This window comes from Gymnoscopelus braueri (genome assembly GCF_963280865.1).
Source record: "Gymnoscopelus braueri genome assembly, chromosome: 14".
NCBI classification, from domain to species: domain Eukaryota; kingdom Metazoa; phylum Chordata; class Actinopteri; order Myctophiformes; family Myctophidae; genus Gymnoscopelus; species Gymnoscopelus braueri.
Genome location: NC_137619.1, coordinates 1,607,217 through 1,630,768, shown reverse-complemented (window position 1 = coordinate 1,630,768; position 23,552 = coordinate 1,607,217). Strand labels below are relative to the sequence as shown.

At 40.8% G+C, this 23,552-nt stretch overlaps 2 protein-coding genes across 2 annotated transcripts; one reads left to right on the top strand and one right to left on the bottom strand.

The window, feature by feature from the left end:
• Positions 1-7,281: 7,281 nt before the first annotated feature.
• On the bottom strand, positions 7,282-14,454 carry LOC308100902 (uncharacterized protein). The gene is made up of 3 exons (XM_080450080.1): positions 14,411-14,454; positions 9,267-9,658; positions 7,282-7,831 (listed from the first exon to the last, which is right to left on the bottom strand). Exons 2-3 carry the CDS (start codon positions 9,608-9,610, stop codon positions 7,600-7,602), a joined length of 576 nt encoding a protein of 191 aa, XP_080306206.1. The 5' UTR covers positions 9,611-9,658; positions 14,411-14,454; the 3' UTR covers positions 7,282-7,599.
• Positions 14,455-18,699: 4,245 nt separating this feature from the next.
• Positions 18,700-20,076, top strand: LOC308100903 (MARVEL domain-containing protein 1-like). The gene has a single exon (XM_080450081.1). It carries the CDS (start codon positions 19,009-19,011, stop codon positions 19,573-19,575), a length of 567 nt encoding a protein of 188 aa, XP_080306207.1. The 5' UTR covers positions 18,700-19,008; the 3' UTR covers positions 19,576-20,076.
• Positions 20,077-23,552: the final 3,476 nt, after the last annotated feature.

Genomic DNA, 23,552 nt, shown 5'->3' with positions numbered 1-23,552 from the left:
CACACACCTAAGTGTCACGCTTCACATAGAATGCCACATGAATGCTTCCGTTTTCTCTTCAAAATAAAATACTTGACGTGTCAAGCCTCACACAGAACGCAACGCGAGTGCTTCCGCTTATTTTTTCAAAAAATACAACCGTTTTAACGCTTACAAATACAAATACTACGACGGTGTCGCGCGCTGAAAATAGCCGATCTACAAGCTCACAATGAGTCTCATTGTGAGCTTGTAGATTTGAACAGCTTCATGTAGAAACCAGCGCCATGTTGCGTCATCTCGTGTTTAATATTTTGATGATTAAAGTGATTTATTGACGACATCCACTTGTATTTACTCATTATGTCCACACGAGGGCGACAAAGGCCCTTGAATACAACCAGATGAACGGAGTCAGAAGTATTGTAGTATATAAGTAGTAAACATTTATAACATTATTAGTTCAATGGATTTACAATAATGTTGTTTTTACAGTTAGTTAGTTAGTTGGTAATATAATGTATTTAATATAATAATAATAATAATAATAATAATAATAATATAATATAATGTATTTGGGTAAAGTGATGATAATGTAATGTATTTAATATAATAATAATATAATATAATGTATTTGGGTAAAGTGATGATAATATAATGTATTTAATATAATAATAATATAATATAATGTATTTGGGTAAAGTGATGATAATATAATGTATTTAATATAATAATAATATAATATAATCCTGAAACAAGAGGACATTTTGACCATAGAATAGAATAAAAAACAGGTTATGGCGTCTCTAATTCTATTCTATGGACTGTGTCGCCCTCTAGTGGACAAACTCTACTCTCGTCTACTCTAGGTATATTATTTATTACTATGACGCAGTGACTAAAAAAAAACTATTTATGGATATTTAGTCCATTTAATCATTTTAGAAATGGCATCATCATAATAAGATGATGATTTGTATTGTTGATTCCTCCTCCACTCATTTGTTTTGAGCATAAAGCAGCTGCTAGCTGCTAGCCGCTAGCCGCTAGCTGCACATAAACAGACCTTAGGGCTACACTACATTTAAGAACTACATGTTCCATCCACCATGGGTGGCTAAAAAAACTACAATCGATTACTACATTTCCCATACACCATGGGTAGCGATGAGGACTACATTTAAAGAACTACATTTTCCATCGACAATGGGTAGTTAGAAAAACTACAATCGAGTACTACATTTCCCATACACCAACATGGGTGGCTGTGTGGACTACATGTAAGGAACTACATTTCCCAGCCACCATGGATGACTAGAAGAACTACACTAGAATGGACTACATTTCCCACACACCTAAGTGTCATGCTTCACATAGAATGCCACATGAATGCTTCCGTTTTCTCTTCAAAATAAAACACTTGACGTGTCAAGCCTCGCACAGAACGCAACGCGAGTGCTTCCGTTCTTTTTTTCAAAAAATACAACCGTTTTAACGCTTACAAATACAAATACTACGACGGTGTCGCGCGCTGAAAATAGCCGATCTACAAGCTCACAATGAGTCTCATTGTGAGCTTGTAGATTTGAATAGCTTAGCGTAGAAACCAGCGCCATGTTGCGTCATCACGTGTTTAATATTTTGATGATTAAAGTGATTTATTGACGACATCCACTTGTATTTACTCATTATGTCCACACGAGGGCGACAAAGGCCCTTGAATACAACCAGACGAGTCAGAAGTGTTGTAGACATGAACACATTGTTACATTTATAACATTATTAGTTCAATGGATTTACATTAATGTTGTTTTTACAGTTAGTTAGTTAGTTGGTAATATAATGTATTTAATAATAATAATAATAATAATAATAATAGTATTATAATATAATGTATTTGGGTAAAGTGATGATAATATAATGTATTTAATATAATAATAATATAATATAATGTATTTGGGTAAAGTGATGATAATATAATATATTTAATATAATGATAATATAATATAATTTATTTAATATAATAATAATCCTATCCTATCCTACTACTTTAATTGAAATGACCTCCAAAATATGTCCGGGGTCGTAGAATAATAATATAATATAATGTTTTTGGTATTTTGGGTAAAGTATTTGGGTAAAGTGATGATAAAGTATTTAATATAATAATAATATAATATCATGTATTTAATATAATAATATAATTTAATGTATTTGGGTAAAGTGATGATAATATAATGTATTTAATATAATAATAATCCTATCCTATCCTACTACTTTAATTGAAATGACCTCCAAAATATGTCCGGGGTTGCTCAACACATGATCACTCCATTTGCCCCGAAACTTGCCACAGACTGTTGATCAGAGCTCTGGCTATAATATAGGCTTCTATATAGTCTAAGTAGCCACTTAAACTATATAAGTAGCCACTTAAACTTATACTTGTATTGCATGAATAGTCTTTGACTCAGGTACATACTGTTACTTGACATGTGGAGTCATAACTTGGGGGACTAATGAGTCAAATGAAACAACAATTTACAGTAATCAAGAAAGGTATTAATAAGCCCATCAGGTGTCAGAACTATACCAGATTAAAAGTCACTTGCACACTTGTTGTTCCAACACAGCAAGCAAACAACATCTCAACCATGTCTGATCTTCCTCAGGTGAAAATAATTAAAGTCACCCCTGACCCTTATGTAGGATACTGATGACATCAGGGACCTCCATATATGGGCATGAAAAGGGACCAGGACTGACAGATACAGAGATCTCCATATATGGCCATACTTCTGTTCTGTAGCCCAGGAATTGCACAAATTAGCAGGTAACGTAGTATAGGGCCTGCGAGGCCGCTTTGATTTCAGCGCAGATCGAGGCTACAAGCTCACAAACAAGCTTGCAGATGAACACAGATCTGCTTTCTTTTCGGCCCACGAAACCATCGTAGACAGCGTATAAATTAAGAGTAGACATTTTTCACCAGAGTGACTGCCTATGTAGAGGTTAAAGTCAGGTGGCGCTGCATTGATTTGAATAGTCATTTGCAGCCAATCAGGAACGAGGTAACAAAGACATATTTAAGATCTGCACACCTGCTCAGCGTGCGGCGGTTTAGCTCAATCGATAGTGACCTTGAACGGAAGAGAACAAGAGCAGACTCACTAGGTTAGTTATACAGTATATTCTTTGTCAGTGTGACATAGATTAAATCATCTACACATTTCCAGCTATTTAGTAAATCAATGTCAGCACAGTTGACGAGGACGAGGAAGATGAGAGGCCCAACTTGTGCACCTTGGGACATTCCCCCGTTAAGCTCTGCCCAGTTGGAGTGGTGATAAGGGTTTTTATGCCATTGCTCATGTTTGATATTTCTTTATGGCAGTGTTGATTTTCACAGCAAATTTTGTTTTGTTTTGGTCAGACTTTTGAATAAAATTCAATTTATTTTTTGTCATATTTTACTCAACTGAAGTGTTTTAGTTTTTGTCTAGTTTTAGTCGACTAAATCTACAGTTGATTTAGTCGACTAAAATGTAATTTGGCGGTGCCTTGATGCCGTCGTAGTGGCTGATTTTACACTTGGTTGAATGCTGAAAATAGCCGATCTACAAGCTCACAACGTGGCGTGCTGCGGTGCGTTGTGAGCTTGTAGATCTGCTATTTTCAGAGCGAAACACCCGAGCGCAACCAAACAAAAAATGACTTGTCTTTTAGTTCTACTGGATCTCTTCTCCACTAGATCCCTCACTAACATTTTAATCTAGTTTTTATTTGTTGACGGAATTGTCAATATATTTAGTCATAGTTTTAGTCATCATAGAGTGAAAATAGTTTTTATTTAGTTTTCATCAGTGAAAAAAGGTAGTCGACGAACATGTTTCGTCATAGTTTTAGTCGACGAAAGCAACACTGCTTTATGTTGGGAAGAAGTAATCAAAGCCAGTCGGTGTCAAGTGGTTTGTAGAAAGCATTTGTCTTGCAGGCTGTGTCTCTGGCCACATATACCTCACTGCATGTGTGAGAGTAGCAATCCATTTCCCAAACTGGAAATAAATGTTAGAGGCACGAGCACAGGCCTGAATGGTGTCAAAACTTGGTTCATCAGGAATACAGAACTCCACTGTGTTCAACTGTCACACAATGCAGAAAGTCCAGATTAGCTGCTGTAGACTCAGATTCAGATTAATTGTATTTGTCATATTCCCTGTGTACTTGCATACTGTACAAAGACAATGAAATGCTGAAACACTGAGGTAGTGTGGGGCAGAGGAGGGCTTGCAGAGCGATTCACTTTCTTAAATGGGGAAGATGCTAGTCGTTTGGTGTAAGTCTTGCAGGGGTCATCCCTCATCTATAGACGTCCACACACTGTCTACCATGTCATTCATTTCATCAGCTATACTGTCCGAGCTGGCTGCCCTCTGTGTCACCCTATGAAGACAAGTCAACTAGGTTAGACACAAAGCTGACTTGCCCTATGGGGCCTCCCAATGGTCCTAGTCTATTAGTATGGGGCCTCCCAATGGTCCTAGTCTATTAGTATGGGGCCTCCCAATGTCCTAATCTATTAGTATGGGGCCTCCCAATGGTCCTAGTCTATTAGTATGGGGCCTCCCAATGGTCCTAGTCTATTAGTATGGGGCCTCCCAATGTCCTAATCTATTAGTATGGGGCCTCCCAATGTCCTAATCTATTAGTATGAGGCCTCCCAGTGTCCTAATCTATTAGTATGGGGCCTCCCAATGTCCTAATCTATTAGTATGAGGCCTCCCAATGTCCTAATCTATTAGTATGGGGACTCCCAATGTCCTAATCTATTAGTATGGGGCCTCCCAATGGTCCTATTGTATTAGTATGGGGCCATCTCATTCACAACGATTCTGTTTCTTGACCAGCAGGTGGCAGTAGTAGCAGCTGCTACAATATATAAGATATGTACAAGTACATGCCTTTCCCCCTTTCTTCTCCCAAGTTTTGGTTGTATGGGCCGTTTGTAACGTTTTGGACAAAAAGTAAGACTTGACACCAGGACATATACATTTGCAAAAGGCCAGACGGAAGGTGAACAAGCTAATGTGTGGTCCACCCATTGATTGTATAAAACAGGACCCATTGAAGAAGATTCAGAATAATTAAATTGACAACCAAATGGTTCACATAGAAAAGAATGACAAACATTTTCAAGACGGCAACTGTGGATGTAGCTATTCCAAGTCATTTAATCAAACTGCAACCAAATCATCAAGACATTGATTGGATGATTTGGTTTTTGACCTTTTTAAGAGAATTGTACAAGATTGTCAAACACAACCAATTACATAGAACAATACCTAACATTTGCATGAACTAAATGTGATTAAACAAAAATGTACAAAATAATTGGCATCAAAATATACTTACAGTACCAGGGTACTCAAATTCGAAAATTGTCACGCTTTTTAAATAGCAGATCTACAAGCTCACAACGTGGCACACTGTAGATCAGCTTTTTTCGAATAGCCGAAGTATGATGTAGGACTTAAGTGGCTAATGTATGTTTTGTATTGATAATAAAACCTGAAAAGCAACAAGTGACCAAAGCTGTCAAATGCTGTAATTGTAGTGGAGTAAAAAGTACAACATCTGGCTCTGAGATGTAGTGTAGTAGAAGTAGAAGTAACAAAACTTTGATAGAAAATTACAGCATAGCGAAATGTAGTGTTTTTGGACTGCCAGGCAAGTTTAAACGTCTGCAAGTTGATTTTCATACCGTACTGAAATAGGCTCTGTGTATAACTGTAGTTCCAGGTTTCCGGAAGGTGGCATACCCCGTCTCCTGTTCCGGTTCAGTGTCCCATAACTTGGTACTGCAGCAGATTTGAACAGGAAAGACAAATAACACTTCTTTGTGTGTGTTCCTGTTCAAATATGCTGGCGAGACAAATATCAAATGAAGCTATGAAGGGAAACTGATCTGGAAACGGGTATGGCACCTTCTGGAAGCCCAGGACTACAGTTATGCACAGAGCATTTTACAGTCGTATCTAACGAACCACCTGTATGCTTTGGTAAATGGACAGCAGTAATGTCATGTGTACGATGATAATCAAAAGCTAAACATGTCAGAACACTGGACTGGTTTGGTCCTTAAACACTGTGATGACCCTGTAACTGCACAGCACTCCTGTTCTAGCTGACAGATATCCATGTTGCAACAGCTGCGCGTCCTCTTTCTTTTTATCGCTTTTCCCAACATAAAAGGGGTTTTATTAAAGCAATGTTGAACTTTGGCAGAACCGTGAGCGTACTGTATACAATAGCTACCTGTATATATGTACGTCACAATATTGTCCATCATCTTTATGCTGCTTTTGTGCCAAACCAGAAGTAGTGATTTTGTGACCTCTCACTGAATGGCAACAAACCCAAACAAGATTCTGCCAATACATTAACCACTTAAGTCCCATACACTTTGACATACGACCAATTGCAAAAATAGCTGCATCTACAAGTTCACAACGTGTTGCATCGTGATGCGAAATGAGTTGTAAATTAGCTATTTAGAAATTTTCCAAAAATCAATATAGGTCAGCAATATCGGTGTAATATATATCTATTTTACCAACCGGCAGTTTGCTAACAAACTGCAGATTTTGACAGGGTGATATAAAGGCATTTCTCTAGTGCAAAAAAAAAAAAAATATATATATATATATATATATATATATATATATATATATATGTCACCAATATCACTGTAAAATCTATTTTAGTTGGCAAAATAGGTGGGAAAATAATTGCATACCAGGACTGGTCTTGTATCATACAGGTAGCTGCATAACCAACATTCAAGTGGAACATGGCTTTATGTTCAGGTATTTTAGCTATTTGTCTTCAGCAGAAGTAAATAGGGCTTCAGTGGTTTATGTGTGCATACATAGCATCTGAACAACGTTACAGTACAGTGTATCTTAATAGTGTTACAGTACAGTAACCTGTATCTGAACAGTGTTACAGTACAGTAACCTGTATCTGAACAGTGTTACAGTACAGTAACCTGTATCTGAACAGTGTTACAGTACAGTAACCTGTATCTGAACAGTGTTACAGTACAGTAACCTGTATCTGAACAGCGTTACAGTACAGTAACCTGTATCTTAACAGTGTTACAGTACAGTAACCTGTATCTTAACAGTGTTACAGTACAGTAACCTGTATCTGAACAGTGTTACAGTACAGTAACCTGTATCTGAACAGCGTTACAGTACAGTAACCTGTATCTTAACAGTGTTACAGTACAGTAACCTGTATCTGAACAGTGTTACAGTACAGTAACCTGTATCTTAACAGTGTTACAGTACAGTAACCTGTATCTTAATAGTGTTACAGTACAGTAACCTGTATCTTAACAGTGTTACAGTACAGTAACCTGTATCTGAACAGTGTTACAGTACAGTAACCTGTATCTGAACAGTGTTACAGTACAGTAACCTGTATCTGAACAGTGTTACAGTACAGTAACCTGTATCTGAACAGTGTTACAGTACAGTAACCTGGCCGTTTCAAGTATAGACACAGTTCAAAACGAGACAGAGTTCCACCTCTCTGGAGGTCTTAGGTTGTCAAACGTCAATGCAGGATGCGGTGGAGGTATCTCTCTGGGTCTTTCTCTCTCCCTCTCCTTAACCCTGCCCTGGATGGTCTCTCGGCGGTCCCCACTGGTCCCTGACCGTCCGTGGCCCCTGCACCTCCTCCCTGCGTCCATGCTTGTGGCTCTGGGCTGCCGTGTGCTCCTCCCTCTGAGGTACTCTCCTCCACGGGGGCCTTAGCCTGGCTGCTTGGCGAAACGTCACCGCCGATCCTGAACAACAGAGAGACTTATTTAAACCTTATTGTAATCAAGAGGCTTTAAAAGCCACTGAGTTCAGGGCAGGTATATGGAACTCAAAGCCGCTGAATGGAACAATCTAACCCTGACATTGAGTTCAATATACCTGCCCTGAACTAATATACCTGCCCTGAACTCAGTGGAACATAAAGCCGCTGCTGGATGGAACAATCTAAGCTTAACATTATGTTCGCAATTTCATGAGGTTTACGTAAGTTTTCTGAAGATCTCACGTATTTGCTTGGCTTTACTCAGCAGGCATTTGTGTGTGTGTGTGTGTGTGTGTGTGTGTGTGTGTGTGTGTGTGTGTGTGTGTGTGTGTGTGTGTGTGTGTGTGTGTGTGTGTGTGTGTGTGTGTGTGTGTGTGTGTGTGTGTGTGTGTGTGTGTGTGTGTGTGTGTGTGTGTGATTCTAATTCTAATTAGAATTCTGCATGCATGAGCATGCAGAAGCTTGCTAGGGCTGTCAACGATTACAAACTTAAGTTTAACGATTTAATTGTGTGTTTGGCATTGAACATTGGAACGAATTATTTAATCATTTTATACATTTGAAAATAGCAGAAATAGCCGATCTACAAGCTTACAATGCATCACAAATTGACATGTTGTAAGCTTGTAGATCTGCTATTTCTGCTTTTTTTTAACTCTTTCAGTGCCAAGAGTATTTTCATAAAGTACTCCCCCAGTGCCAGCAATTTGCGTTTTTTTTTGTTGTTGTAATTTTGTAATTTTTCATTCAAATAAATGATCTGATTGGGTTTTTAAACCCATAATACAGTTCTACCAGTAGAGAGCAACAAATCGACACATTGATGACCTCGCTGGCTCACTCACCCCCTCCCAAACAGGCTCACGTCATATCCGGTCATAACCGGATGTTGACATTTTTTCGACAATCGTTGATTGGGCTAAATTACGATGCGATACACGACTACGATGACTGATCGTCACCCAGACCAAAGAGAGTAGACGTGGACCTCTCCGTTCGCTTTTTATACCGTGTGAAAAACCGTGACTTTCCCTATTCTAGCCGAAAATCACCGGAGAAAAACAACGTGACCCGGAAATGAATTTTTTTTTTTACATCCGGCTCCGGGTGAGTCTGAAGGAGTCAGGAAGCGAAAGTGATCATGAAAAATAAACAGAATAGCGCGACCACAGTCAAAAGTAAAAACTCGGGATTTCTCGTGCTGGCACTGAGGGTACTCGGGAAAAACTCGGGATATCTCGGGGCGTGGCACTGAGAGAGTTAATATATATTTGAAAATGTGTGAACCATTTTCAACATGGAAACAATTATGATTATGCTAAAAATAATTGTGATTAAAACGATGATGTAATAATTGTGACAGGCATAAAGCTTGGATGCACAATCAGTCATGGACCCTCCCAGGCCAGCGTTTCTACCTGAGGTGATTGAAGGCTTGCAGCCAGCGTGAGCCCAGTGCGTCTCTCCCCCCCCCCACGGCTCGGAGGCCCCGCCGCCGGCTCCGGGCCCTCAGCCCTATCAGCGCCTGGGCCAGCTCGGCCTCGTCCCCGTGGCCCCAGACCAGCTGGGCCCTCTGCTCGGCGTCCTGGTCCCCCGCCGCTCGGAACAGCCTCTGGAGCTGCCACAGGTTCACGCCGCCGAAGATGTTCCCCGAGCCGGCCTTCCTGCCTCTCCGCTCGGCGGCCAGGCGCCACGTCACCACGGCGGGGGGGCCCGCCGCCACCGAGGAGGACGGGTGAGAAGAGGCCTGGTGGGCGTCCATCGTCCAGAACCAACGCACCGGCTCTGCTCTGCTGGGGAGTGAGTGAAGCTACATAAAGACATTTTAACCCATTAAGACCTGAAGCCGATTCTACATGTCTCCTAAATCTCAACAGTTTTCTGAAAAACGTATGTTTCTATATCAGTGGTGCTCAATCTTTTTCATGTCCAGGACCCCCAAAATGATATGTATTTGGCCGCGGACCCCCATCAAAATATTTTGTTCCAGGGACCCCCAGAAGCAAAGATTTGAGTTAAAAATGTTCGCTTTAAAAATATATATATTCAAAGATTTGCGCACATTTTTCACGATTTTTCAAAAATAGCAGATCTACAAGCTCGTAGCGCGGCACTCGGTGCCGCGCTATGAGCTTGTAGATCTGCTATTTTTGAATAGCTCAAAGTGTAAAATAATGCTTTTTAGCTCAAATCTAAAAATGACACAGTTCCAGGTCTTAATGGGTTAAGAGGAGGTTAGTAGGTTCTGTTCATCATTGATAAGAACGGCTGAATGGACCTCCAAGCTCACAATGAGGTTGGAGGTCAAAAGGGGGTGGAGCCTGGAGTCAGCAAAACCAGCTAACTCCACCCCCCCTTTGATGGAGTTAGCTGGTTTAGCAGAAAGTTTGAGGATCCAATGGAGTAGAGACACACGGCCGGAAGCGGAAGGCCTACAAATCCACGCCCACTTTTGACACTCGGGGTCCGTTAGAACGATGAACTGCAGCTCTCAATGCAATCTCTATGAGAGGCATTGTAAAATACCGTCATTTCACTGGTTAACTACTGAGGCTGTAGCGATTTTTTTTGTGTTCTAATAATCTGTCCCATTTGTTTAATTTGTCCTTTTTAATGTCCCATATCTTTCATATCGATATACTACCCACAATATACTATAATATACTCCATCAGTATGTCAAAACCGCTAGCATCGGAGATCCAGACTTTAAGTGGTCGCATGGTATATACGTCACGGACGCATCCCTTGAGGTTTTCAATACCCAGAAAACTGGCGAAAGTGGCCGTTTTCAATAGGTTTTGGTCATTATCTCTGGAACAGAAGGTCCAATCTGCTCAGTTCAAAGCTTGTTGGATGCGTGACTTTGAGGACATTAAGCACGCAATGACACATTATCTGGTTATGTTTTTTTTTTAGGGGAGGCGAGATCTTAGTTGGGCAGGCGACCGCCTCTCCTGCCTCTACAGTGGGTACGCCACTGGTCGGCGCTCGGCGCTTGTAAAGACAGTGATGTCACTGAAATGCGACAACTTGTCTGTCTGCTGTCTACCCTCTGCTGTGTTAGCATTATGGGTAACTCGTTAAAGTGGCAAATTAAATGTGAAACACATCAACTATTAAGAAAACAAGAAGATATGTTGACAAAGACACTCCATACATTTGGAAACATATTTTTATTTAAATCAATATCGTCTTCAGTTAATGCAGGATAATTTTAAAAGTAGGCTAACTTTCATATCCTCTCATAGGGAATGCATTGGCAGCTGCAGTTCATCGTTCTAACGGACCTCGAGTAGCGGCGCTGTCTCAAAAGTGGGCGTGAAATTTGTAGTCCCCGTGTGTCTCTATGGAGTTAGCTGGTTTTGTCAGAAGCGCTTTTTAATACTTTTCATTGGTTCAATATTTTTAACCAACGCACAGACGTAAAGGGTGTTCAATGGCCCTGATTTATGAAAAAATAAATAAAAGCTGAAAAACGGAGTTAGCTGGTTTCTGCCAGACAGCGACGATATGCTGTTGGTACCACTTTCAACCTTGCATCAAAAAACAAAAACAAAAACTGTCCACAATTGCCAAAATAGCAGATCTACAAGCTCACAGCGTGCTGTGCGCTTGTAGGGCTGCAATTTTCGCTGTTCGCCTTAGGACAAAGCATATAGGGTTGATAGTAAGTGGTGATGAATACAAGTATAAATGCTAGTAGAATTCCTCCACCCCAACGCGGTCAGGACAACAAGCCTTTTCATGGAAGATGAACGACCACATAACATATTTCATGGAAAATCTGACTTGTACGTTTGATGGTGTAGGTGAGTCTCAATTTTTAGAACAGGACTACAGGTTGAGAGAGAGGGAAGTTATAGTGTAACTAACTATTATGCAACAACAGCATGATAGATGTAAATGTATGACAGAGGAGGAGATAGCTAATTGTGCTGGGAAAAACCTACTGTATACAGTAGTCACAGAGTGACTATCTGCTCCATCTCTCTGCTCTGATTCTTTAATCCTACTTTAAATTAGGAACTAGGAGAGCTGTGCTTTAAAGCCCATTAAACTGCAGATGGTTGCTTGCTCTCTTGTTGGTTTACGTTACAATGTAACATAACAATGTAACGGTTCCATGGTTTGAAGTGGGACGGTGACAGACAGGTGTTTGCCGAATAACTAGGATGGTGATTGCTGTTTTTTCTGGTCATGTGGGTCAACAGCTGTTGGACTACAACAGCTCTAACTAATCTAGGGTCAGGTAGATTATCATGCTTTCTTCTTGTGACCCCGCAGGCCTATAGATTTGACAAAATTCAAGATCACTGCAACTAATTAAGAGTTGCAGATTGCATCTGAAACTGGTTTACGACGGACTTTCATTAACTTCGATTTGGTTTGACATGTGTAAAGGCTTTAGATCAACCTTTTTGACATGAAGTGCCATGTTTTCATTTTCTTGATAGTAAGTGTCAAAATTAAGTTTAATTATGACACCACATCAAAAATGTAATATTATAATATCTGATTTTGAATGACCATAGGCTATACACAACCTTCAGAAATATGTTCTTTCACATCAGGATGTAATGATCATTAGACTCAATGGAGCAATAACCCACCATATCTCCCACACTCCCTCCTCAGTCAAAGTTTGAATGTAGAGTTATGTGCAGGATTTCATTTGTATATAGATGTGAGGAGACTTAACCCTTGTGTCACGTTTTGATTTGAGCTAAAAAGCATTATTTTACACTTTGGCTATTCAAAAATAGCAGATATACAAGCTCATAGCTTGTAGGAACTAGGAGAGCTGACAGCAAACATTTCTAACTCAAATCTTTGCTTCTGGGGGTCCCTGGAACAACATATTTTGAGATGGGGGTCCGCGGCCAAATACATATACATTTTGGGGTCCTTGACATGAAAAAGTTTGAGCACCACTGACATAGTAAAAAAAACAGTTTTTAGAAGACATTCTAATAACAGACATTTTATAGAAGGTCTTAATGGGTTAATTTAACCGACTAAACCCTTTTTTGAATTTTTCATTTGAAATGAAAAAAACTCTCACTCACACACGTGTGCCAGGGTGCCAGTGATCGCCCTCTCCCTCTGCCAATGTTGGCACCCGTGCCTAAGGTTCCCTCGCCCTGTTTTAGATCATTGCTGCTATTTGTTTCAAAAAGCTTTTGAAGCGACCCTTACCTGCACGGCTTATAACGATTTATACACAGAAAATGAACATTTACATATTGTGTAAGCTAGTCTTCCATGTTGTAATGTGAGAGACACGACTCTGTTTGTTTACACATGATTTCTTCTTAGTTGTGATGGTTTTTATTTGACACTTGCTTTGGCAATATATAAAACCAATGTTTTCTCCTGCCAATAGAGCTCCTTTAAATTGAATTGGATTATTGACTAACCCCATCTGTGACCTCCCTATGGGGGGGGGGGGGCAACATTATTGACATGAGTTTGTGCAGTGGTGTAAAGTAACTAAGTACATTTACTCAAGTACTGTACTTAAGTAAAATGTTTTTTTACTTTACTGGAGTATTTCCAATTTTTTCAGTACTTTTACTTCTACTCCACTACATCTCAGAGGCAAATGTTGTACTTTTTACTCCACTACAATTATTTGAAAACTTTAGTTACTAGTTACTTTGTAGATTTTGATTATAATTACAAAACATACATTAACCACTTCAGCCCTATATACATTTCGGCCATTTGGAAATAGCAGATCTACAAGCTCACAATGCGTTGCCATGTGACACATTGTGAGCTTGTAGATCTGCTATTTTCAAAATATTTTCATACATTTGAAAACTTGATACATCAGCTATTTGAAAATAGCAGATCTACAAGCATCTGCATATACCTTGAAAAACAATGTGAGTACCTTTTTCCACCACTGCCTATTCACAACCCTCTGCATGCTATATTATATTATATTATATTATATTATATTATATTATATTATATTATATTATATTATAATATAATATAATATAATATAATATAATATAATATATTATATTATATTATATCATGCAGCATGACATAATATTCGGGTCAAATCGGAACATGTCTGTATTAAGTATTGGTATCACAATGTACTTACAGTACCAAAAGTAAATGTACTCATTATGCAGAATGTCCCGTTTCACAAGTTTTCAAATGTGTAAAAATCTTGTGAAAATAGAAGATCTACAAGCTCACAATGAGTCACGATCGGCTATTTTCAAATGGCCTAAATATATATGTCTGAGTGAAGTGGTTCATGTTTTGTAATAACAATCAAAATCTACAAAGTAACTAGTAACTAAAGTTTTCAAATAATTGTAGTGGAGTAAAAGTACAATAGGCCTATTTGCCTAGGTGTAGTGGAGTAGAAGTAAATGTATAGACAAATGGAATTGCCCCAGTAAAGTAAAAATACCTCAACATTGTACTTGAAGTACAGTGCTTGAGTAAATGTACTCCGTTACTTTACACTGGTCACGCGAGGACTCGACGTAATAACAAATGAATCAGTAACAACAATGTAATAGATTATAGACTTACCTCCTTCTAGAGGAACTTCTATGATAAAGGAACAGATCTCTCCTACAGCATTGTTCTTATACACGTTATAACGTTACTCTCGTCCATGTGTGTGTGTGTGTGTGTGTGTGTGTGTGTGTGTGTGTGTGTGTGTGTGTGTGTGTGTGTGTGTGTGTATGTGCTAAAGGTGTGTGTGTGCGACAGACAAAGTGTGAGTCCACTATCATGACCTGTAATCTGATCCGGACTGGCGGGTGTCCGTTACCACGGGCGACCGACTGGCCAATGAGAGCGCTCAAACCGTCCGTTGACTCCGTTCCCTCCCCTTTGTGGGCGGACACGGACTTTATCCCCGCTGACTCCCACCAATCACCGGGGGGCTGGGAGGGCTTTGCTCCGCCCCTCGGCCACGTATGTATGCCCGCTGAGTGTCCCGTGCCGAGAAGAATAGCCCAGATCTACAAGCTCTCAACGCGTCGCGTTGCGACGCGTTGAGAGCTTGTAGATCTGGGCTATTCTTGAGTCGGCCCGGCGGAGTGGAGGGACTGAGGGAGGGGAATAATCCATTGACGTCAATCGGGACAGAGGAGGGAATCGAGCCTCCCGGCGGGACGTCCCGCGTCAGGCTGCAGGTCCATGTATGTGACGTCACAACATGTCCCTGTGAGCCAGTGGTGGAAAAAGTACTCAAATTCTTTACTTAAGTAAAAGTACCAATACTGCAATATAGAAATAATCTGTTACAAGTAAAAGTCCAGAATTAAAAATTTACTTGAGATTTACTCATGGAGCTCCATGCGGATTATACTAGGGTCAGTCCACTCTAGGTGGACACGCACTGACCTTTTGCACCTTAATCCCTTGTATAACGCACTGACTTTTTTTGGGTCTTTTTTTATTGTGCTCCTTAAGCACCTTAACGTCCTTGTCTATCATGCACAGTATAAGTATAACATGCACAGTACAATACATTGCTGCTATGCTCAGGCACCTTAGTTTAGTTTTTTTAGTTTTATTTATTATCTCAGGTAATTTGTAAATATGTAGATAACTTGTCTGGCCTTCTGTTGCTCTCTTGTTTTTGATCTCCTTCCCACCTGCCCCCCACCCTCTTCTTCTCCCCCCCCCCTCTTCTTTCTATGGAAACTAACGTTGCGATGGGAACGATGTACAAAAAAGAATTTCACCCACTTTTTTACCTTGTAAACCTGTGATGTGACAATAAAACTGATTCTGATTCTGATTCTGAAGTACAAAAGTATTGGCATTAAAATGTACTTAAAGTACAAAAAGTAAAAGTACTAAAATATTTGAAAATAGCAGATCTACAAGCTCACAACGCGTCGCATCATCGCGACGCGTTGTGAGCTTGTAGATCGGCTATTTTCAAATAGCCTAGGTATAAAATAGGGCTAAAGTGGTTAATGTATGTTTCATTATATCATAATTTATATCTGAAAAGTAATTAGTAACTAAAGTTTTCAAGTAAATGTAGTGGAGTTAAAGTACAATATTTGCCTCTGAGATGTAGTGGAGTAGAAGTAAAAGTATTGGAAATTGGAAATACTCAAGTAAAGTACAAATACCTCAAAATTGTACTTAAGTACAGTACTTAAGTAAATGTACTTAGTTACTTTCCACCACTGGCTGCATGTCCATGTATGTGACGACACAACATGTCCCTGTGTGAGCAACACGTCTCTACACACACTACACACTGTGACGTGTGAGAGGATCACTAATCTATATGTTTAGCTGATTTGATAGACCTGTTAGTATCCTGGGAAGGGGCCAACCACTGTATATACATTTATTATTTAAGAGATAAATCAGGCTGGATTTCCAGGCTATGTTGAATTAAATAAAGTCACTGAAAGTCAACATAAGATGAACACGATTTTTGTTTTTTAAACAGACTTTGACCTGCTCTATATAGGCCTACCACAGTGGTTCTCAACCTTTTCAGGCCGTGACCCCCCCCACAATAATCATATTTGAACTGAGGACCCCCTAAAATAATCACATTTCAACTGGGGACCCCCCAAAATAATCACATTTCAACTGGGGACCCCCCCAAAATAATCACATTTTAACTGGGGACCCCCCCAAAATAATCACATTTTAACTGGGGACCCCCCAAAATAATCACATTTTAACTGGGGAAACCCCCAAAATAATCACATTTCAACTGGGGACCCCCCAAAATAATCACATTTTAACTGGGGAAACCCCCACCCTGATAAGCACTTGGAATTGTAGGAGTTGAGGCATTACATTTAGTTTGACTCTGTTCCACAGATAAATAGTGAACATTGCTGATCTACAAGCTCACAACGCCTCACAGCGCCACAGAGGTATAATATAACGCACAACACGAGGTGTTGGGAGCGTGTAGATCGTCTGTTTTCTCTATTTTTTGCCTCTTTCCTATTTGACGATTTGGCCATTGTCTGACCAGTTTTTATAGCATAGTTGATGTTGATGACTTTGAATGCAGCAATGGTATTAAAAAGGTGTTAAAAGTCCTTAAATTGTCACTTCACTGTCGGGGACCCCCCAAAATCGTGTGGGGACCCCCCTGGGTCTCTCAGTTCAATTTAATCCAGAAGGGTTTTTATTATTGTCAAGTGTGAAACAAAAATAATTAAACTCATAAATCTAAGTACAATATGTATACATTTAAAATCTAGGCCTGCCACCTTAAACATGAAGACATGTGTAAACAGAGCTGTGTGTAACATTGCAACTTTGCAATCAAATGGAACATAGGCTATGTATATGTATAGGCTATAATGCTTAAAAACAAACGTGAAAAATACAAGGCTATATAGCAGGGGTCTTCAACGTTTTCAGGCTAAGGACCCCCTAGCTGAGAGAGAGATGAAGCAGGGACCCCCTACTCTATATTGTATAAAACTGTGTTTCAGATTAAAGTTTTTTTTTACTTAGTCTGCTCCTTTTCCCCTCTACACCTATAGCCTCTTTGCCAAAAATAGCCGATCTACAAGCTCTCAACGCCTCGCAGTGAGAGCTTGTAGATCTGATATATTTGGCTAATGTTCCCCTGAGAAAAGGAATTCTAGGGTTCAAGTGGTTCATGTAAAAAAAACTAAATCATATCACACAAAGATTTGGCGGACCCCCTGTAGTAGCTCTGAGGACCCCCTAGGGGTCCCGGACCCCCTGTTGAAGACCCCTGCTATATAGTATAGGCAATTTTACAAATGTATTTAAAGATCTCTCTCTCTCTCTCTCTCTCTCTCTCTCTCTCTCTCTATTCAAATCAAACATATGTATAACATTACAAAAGCAATTCTGAAACAAAACAAACATCTCTCTCTCTTTGTCTGTGTGGCTCTCTGTCTGTCTCTGTCTCTCTCAGAGGGGCCGTTGTTGTTATCAATCCAGTAGTATATTATGAAAAACAATGACCTTAGAAAAAATACTGTGACCCCCCCTCTGTCTCCTCCCCCTCTCTCTCTCTCTGTCTCTCTCTCTCTCTCTCTCTCTCTCTCTCTCTCTCTCTCTCTCTCTCTGTCTGTGTCTCTCTCTCTGTCTCTCTCTCTGTCTCTCTCTCTCTCTCTCTCTCTCTCCTCTCTCTCTCTCTCTCTCTCTCTCTCTCTCTCTCTCTCTCTCTCACTCTCTCTCTCTCTCTCTCTCTCTCTCTCATCTCTCTCTCTCTCTCTCTCTCTCTCTCTCTCTCTCTCTCTCTCTCTCTCTCTATTCAAATCAAACATATGTATAACATTACAAAAGCAATTCTGAAACAAAACAAACATCTCTCTCTCTGTCTGTGTGGCTCTCTGTTTCTGTCTCTCTCTCAAAGGGGCCGTTCATTTGGCATTGCGGCAAGCCAAGGTAAACATCATGTTTACATCGGGAAAGCAAGATGTGAAAAAAAACAATCAAACTAATACAGTAGCCTACATGTAAAAACAGTATAAAGACATGCGTAAACAGAGTTGTTTGACATTGCAACTATCAATCCAGTAGTATATTATGAAAAACAATGACCTTAGAAAAAATACTGTGACCCCCCTCTGTTTTCTCTCTCTCTCTCTCTCTCTCTCTCCTCTCTCTCTCTGTCTCTGTCTCTGTCTCTCTCTCTCTCTGTCTCTCTCTCTCTCTCTCTCTCTCTCTCTCTCTCTCTCTCTCTCTCTCTCTCTCTCTCTCTCTCTCTCTCTCTCTTGGACAACCCTGGAACTACACTACAGAGATGTTTTAGATGGTTCAACTCCAGCTTCCTAAAGGAGGAGCAGGCATTGAATTACAGACCTCCCCTTCCTCCGTCTCCCTGCCCCCGACGACACACACACTACAGACGCTGCATTCACACACAAGAGGAAACGGAAAAGACGAAACAAGAAGAAAGAAATTTCATTTCAAAACCCCGGGGTTGTTGTAAAGAAAGAACAAGCAGTTCTTTCTTTTTATCAGACTTTCCCCCAATTCTGCCCCCACATTTGAGGCAACGACACAGACTTTCCTATTTTCTCCTGTTCCCCCCCCCCCTCCCCTTTTTTTCCCCAGCTGTTTGCAGCTGGCAGAAGGCACCCACCACCCGCCCTGTTTGGGAAAAAAAAAAAGGGGAAACCGAGAGAGCGTTGAACGGATGAGAGATGGCACCCCAACCTCCCCAGCCGCCGCCGCAGGTGAGAAGGAATTTCCTGGGGTTCCTGAAGAGTTTCATGGGGATCATCCGCGTCCTGCAGATCCTGTGCGGAGCCGGGCTCTGGGTCACCATCGCCGCCAATAAATACGAAGGATCCATCCACTTTGTGCTGTTCGTGGCCGTCCTGTTCTGGCTCCTCACCCTCGCCCTCTTCTTCATCACCCTGCTGGACAAGCAGGACCTCGTCCCCATCCTGGGCGGGGAGCGCTGGATGCTCACTAACTTCGCGCACGACGTCGCGGCCGCCGCGCTCTACCTGCCGGCGATAGGCGTGATGATCTACAAGACCAAGAAGAACTCCTATTGCAACCTGGAGCAGTACAAGCACTTTTGCCTGTATAAGGTCTACCTGGCCGCCTCGGTGTTCGCCTGCCTGGGCGCCGTGGTGTACCTCGTCGGGGCCGTCTACGGGGGGTGCAGAGTGGGGTGCAAGTGTCGGGGGGGATCCCCCCCCACCCCCAGTGCACAGACACAGCATGGCAGGAGAGGCATTCCGGTGGGACAACAGGCATGATGATGCCCCCTTTCTTTTCTACAAGACAGAGACAAAGACAAAGAGAGGACAAAGTTTTGTCTTCTTGTAGTCCGTGCTTCAGGCTTTTAAAGTTGTATGTATGTGTAGTAGGCTAATTTAACACTGTTCATTCTTTTCAGTGGTTAAAGTATATATATTTTATGTATGTTTTTATATGACAGCAGGTATTCCAGTTATTATTGAAGCGTGACAGACTTGTGCACTAAACTAGTGTACATCTCTTTGACAGCTGGTTTCATCTAATTCAAACATCCCAAAGCTTATGTTTTGTAAACTTGTCGAGGCATGAACGTTCTTTCTATCAGCGCCTTCTGTCTACCAGAATGCTGTCCAAACAATGTTTGAGCCGCAGCAACCCAAAACATGATGGTACTATATGGTAGGCACTGGTGTTTGTTTTTTTTGGGGGGAAAAAACGTGCCCTTATTAAGTGTTCTTTATGTAAAACCAAATGCAAAAGAATAAACGCCACCAAGTCAGTGCTTTAGTGAGAGGTCTTATTCTTGTTTGGTTTCACTGCTACAGCAGGCTGAAGAAACGTCACCTGTAGCAGTGGTTTTCAACCTTTTTCATACCAAGGACGCCTAAATTGATATACATTTGGCAGCGGACCCCCCATCTGAAAATATTTTGTGCCAGGGACCCCCCAGAAGCAAAGATTTGAGTTGAACATTTTCGTATATATATATATATATTCAAAGATTTATTTAAGGTTTATGTCCAACTGAGAAAAGGACAGACGAGGCTCTCAATGCGCTCCGTTGCCGTTAAGTGTCCTCTCCAAATGAGACACAGATTTAGAGAGTCGAGACTGTGGAGCCCTAAGGAACTTCCTGTCAGGAGATAAAAGACCCACAGCCAATCAGCAAGGATGATTTATTTGGCACATGACCCACATGAAAGACACGGATTGGCAGCCCTATGTCTGTGTGCGCTTCTATGATGTCATCGCAAACAATAATGTGTAGTATGTGTTAGAAGTTAGAGAGAGCGTGTGTGTGTGTGTGTGTGTGTGTGTGTGTGTGTGTGTGTGTGTGTGTGTGTGTGTGTGTGTGTGTGTGTGTGTGTGTGTGTGTGTGTGTGTGTGTGTGTGTGTGTGTGTGTGTGTGTGTGTGTGTGTGTGTGTGTGTGTGTGTTAGTTTGGGAAGGGGCCTGTTCTTACCGGAAACATTCTGCTGGGGAGGTTGTCTGGTCTTCGGCCAGTGAAAGGAAAGCCAACCAAAGGGAGATGAGTCAACGTCTAGCCTGATCCAGAGAAAGCGTAGACACACTAACTAGTAGACAAGATGCTCAGACATCCCGCGAAGCCACACTATATCTATATGTGACATATTATTTTGGTTCCTGCCTGCCAGTCAGCTCTATACGTCTATGTCTGTCCGTGTCCCACAGTTTTGGGAGTTTACACTGTGAGCACTTGTTGTTGTTGCTGACAGGAATGTGTTGTGAAAGAGGCAGCGCTGTTTTTAAAACCCGATTAAGACCTGGAACGCGTCTGTGTCACTTTTTGATTTGAGCTAAAAAAGCATTATTTTTAACACTTTGGCTATTCAAAAATAGCAGATATACAAGCTCATAGCCGCGCTTTGAGCTTGTAGATCTGCTATTTTTTTTTTATCATGAAAATGTGTGCACATCTTTGAATATATTGTTTTAAAGCAAACATTTGTAACTCAAATCTTTGCTTTTTGGGGGGTCGCTGGAACAACATATTTTGAGATGGGGGTCGGCGGCCAAATACATATCATTTTGGGGGTCCTTGACATGAAAAGGTTTGAGAACCACTGATATAGAAACATACGTTTTTCTTCAGAATACTGTTTTAGAAGGGATTTAGAAGATTTAGAAGACATTTGTAGAATGGGCTTCAGGTCTTAATTGGTTAAATCTGCAAGCTGCAAGTGTTATGTTCTCTGCCGACAGAGAGAGAGAGGTAACTGTAACTGTAAACTGAGAATTCATTCTGAAATCTTTAGAGATGTCTCACCTACAGTATAATAACATGCCCAAAATAGAGAGGGACGCAGCTTTAAAGTGGTGAACGGAGAGGAAGGCTATACGGAGAGGGTGGTTTTGGACTCAAAAGGTGAAGAAGACACAGTATGCGTGTCTTTGCTCAAAGACATGGTTTTTGGGCTCCATAGTAAAGGAAGGGGTCAGGCTAATGTTCAACAGCTGCAGGGACATATAAATCTAAACACATCTGAGGGGGGACCCAAACCCCCCCAAACCCACCCTCCGCATTCTCCCAGAGACATTTCCATAGATGTGGTGTCCTGTCCACATGTGGAGAAACAGACCCATGCACCATTCTGGATAAACAAACAGTCAATATTCAGCTTGATGTGGATTACTGAAAGATACTTTTGTGTCACTTGAATTACTTTGTTGGTTACAATCAACCTCATGAACCCTAGCGTCCCCGTTCTGGGTTTGGACATTCTGTGAAAAAAAAGCCGATCTACAAGTTCACAATGCATTGCAACGTGACGCCTTGTGAGCGTGTATATCGGTTATTTTGAGAGAAGAGATTTGGTGCAGAGGGAAATACAAGCAGGCCTCGTATAGAGCCTTGGGGGATGCCACTCAACTAAGTAAGTGTATAGGGTTTATGTAGCCAAAAACAATGCTTAACGCTGACTGAGTCTTTTCCAGCAAAGAGTTGTGAGCACATATAGTGTATAGCTACCTTTATATTGACTATTCACACTTGTGTTTCTTCATGTTTCATGTTAGAAAATGTGGCCATTTAGTGTGCATCCATGTCCATAAAGACGATCACTAGTAGGGCAAGAACAGGTAATAACATGAATTTGGGCTCAATAGCTTTGTTAAGACTTTCACAAATCTGATCCTGAGTGTCCAGTGTCCACACTGTTATTTGCAACACGTGATCAGATCCGAATTGTTTGTATTCATATCATCAACCTATCTGCATTGGTTGGCGTGGTAACAATAACGACAATAAGGTGTGAGAAATCAGAAACACACTGGGATTTTTACATGGAAGCACCATTAGAATGGTGTCTGTGTTTTTTCACTTACGGGGACAGAGAGAGAGGGACATTGTGAAGCTAATAGCAAGGCAACTTGGCAGAAGGGCACTTAAACACACATAAAGCCAGGCGCTATGCTGAAGTGCCAGCTGAATGATATTTACTTTGGCTACTCAACCAAAGAGACATTTCCTGTATGCAGTTTCCCACCCGTCTGCAAGCCTTCCAACAGTCCTCCTATCCCCTCTAAAGCTCTAACGGTCTTCCTGGCCCTCCCCAAAAGCATCATGCATTTTTCGTCCATGGAATTATTTAAATTATCTGACAGACAGAAAGTCCAGTGTTTTGCGTTCTGAAGTTCAAATGAAGTAAGATTACTGCAAGGACACGAAAAACATTGTAATCTGTCAGGGTCTCTAATTCAGAACTCCTTTTCATGTTATCATTCATGTTTTTCTAAACTGTCTGGAGTCTGATCTGACCTCAACATACAGTGCATGTTGATTCAGTTTTAGTCATATAGTCTTTTGGATAAAATTCCATTTAGTTTTAGTCATATTTTAGTCATCTGAAATGTTTTCGTTTTTGTCTAGTTTTAGTTGACTAAATATCATGAGATTATAGACGACTAAATCTACAGTTGATTTAGTCGACTAAAATGTATGTTGACGGTGCCTTGATGACGTCGTAATGATTTTACACAACAAGCTCACAACGTGTCGCAGCACGATGCGTTGTGAGCTTGTAGATCTGCTATTTTCAGAGCACAACACCCGAGCGCAACCAAACATAAAATGACTTGTCTTTGAGTTCTACTGGATCTCTTCTCCACTAGATCCCTCACTAACATTTTAGTCTAGTTTTTGCTTAGTTTTCGTCAGTGAAAAAAGGTAGTCAACGGACATTTTTGGTCATAGTTTTATTCGGACGAAATCAACACTGCAGTGCATAGATCAATCT

Excerpts from the sequence above, each read along its gene's own strand:
- LOC308100902 (XM_080450080.1), bottom strand. The coding sequence starts at position 9,610 with ATGGACGCCCACCAGGCCTCTTCTCACCCGTCCTCCTCGGTGGCGGCG. Across the intron at positions 7,832-9,266 it reads CAAGCCTTCAATCACCTCAG|GATCGGCGGTGACGTTTCGC; the intron begins GTAGAAACGCTG and ends TCTGTTGTTCAG.
- LOC308100903 (XM_080450081.1), top strand. The coding sequence starts at position 19,009 with ATGGCACCCCAACCTCCCCAGCCGCCGCCGCAGGTGAGAAGGAATTTC.